The sequence below is a fragment of the Montipora foliosa genome, unplaced genomic scaffold (assembly GCF_036669935.1).
Source record: "Montipora foliosa isolate CH-2021 unplaced genomic scaffold, ASM3666993v2 scaffold_385, whole genome shotgun sequence".
Classification (NCBI taxonomy): domain Eukaryota; kingdom Metazoa; phylum Cnidaria; class Anthozoa; order Scleractinia; family Acroporidae; genus Montipora; species Montipora foliosa.
The window spans coordinates 155,001-160,000 of record NW_027179685.1 but is presented as its reverse complement, the minus strand read 5'-3'; the positions used below and the strand labels follow the sequence as shown (position 1 = coordinate 160,000).

The 5,000-nt window shown below is 37.7% G+C and overlaps 1 protein-coding gene across 1 annotated transcript in view; it reads right to left on the bottom strand.

The window, feature by feature from the left end:
- Positions 1-853: 853 nt before the first annotated feature.
- The window catches only part of LOC137987720 (ras-related protein Rab-8A-like), a 6,092-nt gene continuing 1,945 nt past the window's right edge, over positions 854-5,000 (bottom strand). The window contains exons 2-4 of the mRNA XM_068833791.1: positions 3,916-3,981; positions 2,705-2,755; positions 854-2,600 (exon numbers count right to left, since the gene is read on the bottom strand). Coding sequence (XP_068689892.1) covers positions 2,511-2,600; positions 2,705-2,755; positions 3,916-3,981 — 207 coding nt within the window. The 3' untranslated portion in view covers positions 854-2,510. The remainder of the gene's footprint in view (positions 2,601-2,704; positions 2,756-3,915; positions 3,982-5,000) is intronic.

Sequence of the window (5,000 nt, the reverse complement as noted above, 5' to 3'; positions counted from 1 at the left end):
GAGTTAAATCAGACAGAATTGCTGGGTCATACCACGATGTTTTTCAGTTCAGAAGATAACTTAATCAAAAGCTCGGTCTACACTGAATGCATAAGTAAACAGGCAACCAAACGCTTATATTTAAAGATGACATCGGGGCCATGGGGCTATGCAATTTACATTTTAATGTATTTTGTAATAAAACTTCTGAAGAGGTTAAAAAAAGCTAGGCAAAATCAAGCACAAGAGTTACAACAAAACGTCTAATAAGTTTTATTATCATAGTGGAATGACTAGTGAGTTTTGTTGGGCACACATATATTCTTCCTTCTTATTCAACACATTGTGACAATGTCCAAATATGGTCATAGCGCGCTCAACATTCGTCGTGCGTACTCAACAGATATCCTGCGATATACGTAATTTTGTGTCGAGGAGAAAAATGGTATGTTCTTCCTGCCTTATTTTCCAATAAAAGTAGAAAATTGTGCTTTGTCATTAATGTGTTCAATAATAAAACAATTATCCTGCTCAATCTTGCGGAATTTCACCTGATGTTAGCCAACTCGGCCTACGGTTTCGTCGGCTAAGTATCAGGCGATATTCCGTGCGATTTCGCAGGATAATAGTTAAATATGCAGCGCCCTAAGGGTCTCCTTATTGGTTTAAAGTGTCAGTTTTTAAAAACGTTCTTCTTTTTTCAGCATTTATGCCGTGAGAATGAAATCGCCGGTAACATCACTTTAATGCACCTTGAATGTAGTTTTGAATCAAAAATCAGCATTCCTTTCTTTTTTTAATCCTATTTTTCCCTGTTAGGTTCTAAAGAAAAAATAGGTAGTCCTATGCTAGAGGTTTTACCTACAAGAGATTTAAATTTTTTTCTGAAACTTTATCTAGTAATCGATTTGGAGATTGTCAAAGTTTTTCAATTTTTTCATGTAATCCTCTCAACAACGAGTGCGAGTGTTTCATTATGGGTTCCAAACACCGAGAAACACATGAAAACACGAGGCTGCTTCGGCCGAGTGCTTTTATTGTTTCGAGGTGTTTGGAAACCCAGATGAAACCCGAAGCACTAGTTTTTTTATGTGGCTTCTTCAAGCATCTATTGTTGTATTTTTGTAATATATTATTGTATTGTATTGTTTACAAAGTTAGTATGTAAATTATTCAAAGTTGGCCTGGTCGTGACTTTTTATGTGCTTGCGAGAGATAAGTGCGACTTCAGCTAACTCCCGTTTTCGATTTTCAAGAACAGTCGAAGAAGAGTCTGCTTTAGTCACTGGAGCACGAAGTACAAAGATAAATGCGAGGTGGAAATTCTTCGAGAATGGCAAAGGACGAGAACATTACAAATTTTCGAATTTCAAAGTACGACTTTCACCTCGTGTGTAATGTCGAGGACAATGTGGAGGACATGGATGCTTTATCATTGAACTACTGGCTTGTTAAATTTATCCAGGAGGTGGAAAATTAATATGAAGGGAGGCTAAAGACGCATTTAGGAGGTGTAAGAAAGAGTAATGAAAAAGCGATCAGTATAGTTGTAAGTTGATGACAATAAACAGCAGTATTCAGAATTTTGCTTTTGTTGTTTTTTTGACATAAACACACGTGTGTTTTGATATCAAACACGGCGCCGGTTCTCATCTAATGTTTCATTGGGAAACAAGACTATCCACCTGACCAAAACAGGCATAATTTATTGGCTGTTGATGTCATGAATCATTAATGAGTTTGAGGAGTGTTATGCTTTTATACCATACTTTGTCTGGATTCTCAGTCCAAACATTGATGGAAGATTTTACTCTGTCTAACGCCAGACGATTTTACTTGTCAACTGGGAGAGTCCTGGGCCGCCTTCAGAGGAATGAAAGTTAAAAGGATGTAAATCTCATTTCCGTAGCATAAATACTGATGAAATAACATTTTTAAAATTGACACCTTAAGCCTATGACAAGACCTTAACTGGGCTCAAAAATTTTGTTTCAATTTAGTATTAGACTGTAATTTAAAGTGGGTCCCTTAATACTGCCCAGAACACAGCCCTTCAATGAAATCAATGCCCACCAATTCTTCTAACCTTGAAGCCCTGAAGACAAACATCATCCAAAGCCACATGTTTTAACAAACAACTTTCTATCTTGAGAAAGATTACTCCTACAAGGGAGACTTTCTTTGAAAATGAAGCAAAATGTTAAAACAATGAATAAGAAATGAAAGGAAATTCAAACAGGCTGGAGGGCTGGAACATTCAATTGTTTAACTATCAATTTCCAAGCTTTGTAATTTCAAATAACCATTTCTTGACCGTGAGTATCACATAACCTGAAGCCCTGCCATCAAAGAAATTTTGGCTGTCATCCGATAAGAAGAAATGGCAAATGGAAATACATGTACACCTGTGTCTAAACTGTGTCCATCAATTCACTGACGGACGTGATATCGTGGATGGACTAACAGCAAAGAAAGGGCTATAGACACCCACAGAAGTAGCAACGTTCTTCTTGGGCAATTTCTTTCTTATCCTACAATATCGTACATCGGAAAAACCCTTTTGATTGTTTAGGCTGTTGCGTGACCTGGACTGTGTTGGAAGCTTGTGGGCTTGATTGTTCCTATGAACAAAGAAAACGAGAGATTAAAGAGAATTCAAGGATTTTGCAATGTTCACCACACCACAAGCAACTTCTTCATAATATTGTTTTACAATTGAACTTACGAGTTTCTTGTCCATTTTAAGTTTTATATCTCTTGCAAGAGTAAAAAATGCCTGTAGAATGATAGCAAACACAGTTAACCTCGTGTACACATGCACAAAGGTGATCATTTGGATTGCACCGAGTCACATTTGGAATACAAAGACAAACCTTGAGACTGACTTACAAGTACAAACAACTACGACTGCCCATTTTCTTCTGAGCACAGATACTTAAAACGTTACTACTGCTCAAGAGAAAAGGTACACTTAACTAAACCTATATTCTTTGTTTCATTTTCATTCCCAAAGGGCCTAATCCTTTGGGTCTTCGATGATAAAAACCTCTACATTCTTCAGGGGTGTGAAGTAACAGAATCAATGACCTCTGACCCTTCTGTGCAGTTTTGAAAATTTGAAACAGTTATGGCTGCCAACAATTACAGAAATCGCTCACCAATACCACTGCATAAATCTAAAACTTGGCAGGTATCACTACCATTGGTAACTTACAGCCTATATGTAAAATGCAATCTACTACGAAAACCACCAATCGGTGAAATTTATGTGTCTCTTCCCCGTCCACTTTCGCTTGAAAATAGTTCAAATTCTTAAGAGGTACTGGCAGAACTGAGCCAATATGGAAGGCTCTATAATCGTGGAAAAGCTCTCGGAGAAGTCTTGAGAATGAAAATTATCAGAAAAGGGAGACACTTCACCACAGGTTTCTTTGTGGGAAGTTTTTTCTGCGGTTGCCAAAGAAAACAGAAATTTTGAAAACGTGCTTTTCCAATGTTGCGGTTGTTGAGCCTGTGGGAAAGGAATCTCGTTAAAATGTTAACGAAAGTAGCACCATTCAGGCCCATTTCACAGATCGGTGGTTCTCGTAGTAGCCCACAGGAAAATAAATTGATTAGCAACATCTCTTTGACCTCAAAAATTTGTTTTCCGAAAAACAAAAAGTAAATAACCCTTTCAGTCTTGAGAGTGAGGTTTGCATATTTTACTCTGTCAAAACACTAGATGATTGTTTTATTTTACTTATCAATGGGGGCCTCTTCAGGGATGAAAAGACCACGGACCTTATAAAAGCCACCTGACACATGAACAAAACACTTAATGCATGAAGTCTTGCCAACATATTTACATATAGTGTACAACATGTTCCATAATAAATATTTCCTGGTCACCTTACCTGTATTTGGCGTTCGAGATAAAACGAAGCCCTTACTCACCTCTTCTACATTAATACTGGCTTTTGCACTTGTTTCCATGAATTTTGTCCCGTATTCTGTGGCCAACTGAAGAGGTGGTAGGAAATACAGTACAGAATGAATAAATATTCATCAGGTCCACACTCATAGATAAGCCACACCCCCAAAATTTCAATCATGATTTTGAGAAAATAATAAAAAACTTGAAAAAAGCACTCTCGCAAGAAAGTTTTGTTTGTTGTCAGTTGTTTAGTGATTAACTTGCCGAAATCTAAAGCTGTGTATTTGCAGCGACCTCAAAAAGTTAATCTCAAAATATCTTTTTAAAAGGTTATCTTTAATTGATTTCTATTAGCGCTGATGACACTTGTCTTCATTTTCAAAGCCCAAAATGGAAATAACACGATGAAACCACACAGTCATTTGCAGAAGGAAGTGTGGACCGAGTCACGTTGTAAACAACATGAATGTCAGCCATGCGTGTATACCATCTTTATAAAAATGTATGGAAGCCATCGATCAGAAAAAAAGGTGTCGCTTAACAAAGAGTTTAACCACCTCATGGGAAAACATGCCATGCAAGTAATGAAGGGCAACAAAACAGTTGGTCATTTGCCGCGTGAGGTCTCCCGAATAGCGTGGTATTTTCTCGCACACAGTGGAGTTTGGGTGATTGGTTGAATAATATGTTCAATCTTTATTTACTAAAGGTTTTAAGTGTTATTTGTGACCCCATACCAGCCAGTTTACGGCCTCAAAGAAATGGTCTCATCATATAAGCCCCACCCACGATTTTGAGCCCAATATTTCAGCAAAAAGACACAGCTTACACACGAGTTTTTACGGTACACAATTTCCTTGACTGCGATTTAATTAATTCATCAAAAAAGAAAAGCCTCTATTATAAAAGTGTTTATCAGTGACAAGGCCATGTTTTGCTAGCCACTCCTAGCTGCCTCTCATCCGTCCCCTTTTCTTGTCCCTTGCAAATGCAGGGAATCGTGGTGCTGTGTCCATAGGGCACAAACTAGGTGGTACAAATAAGTCGATGAGTGAATTGGCCACCATAAGAAGGTTTGAAGACTGCCAAATTTCCCCTTTTCCCT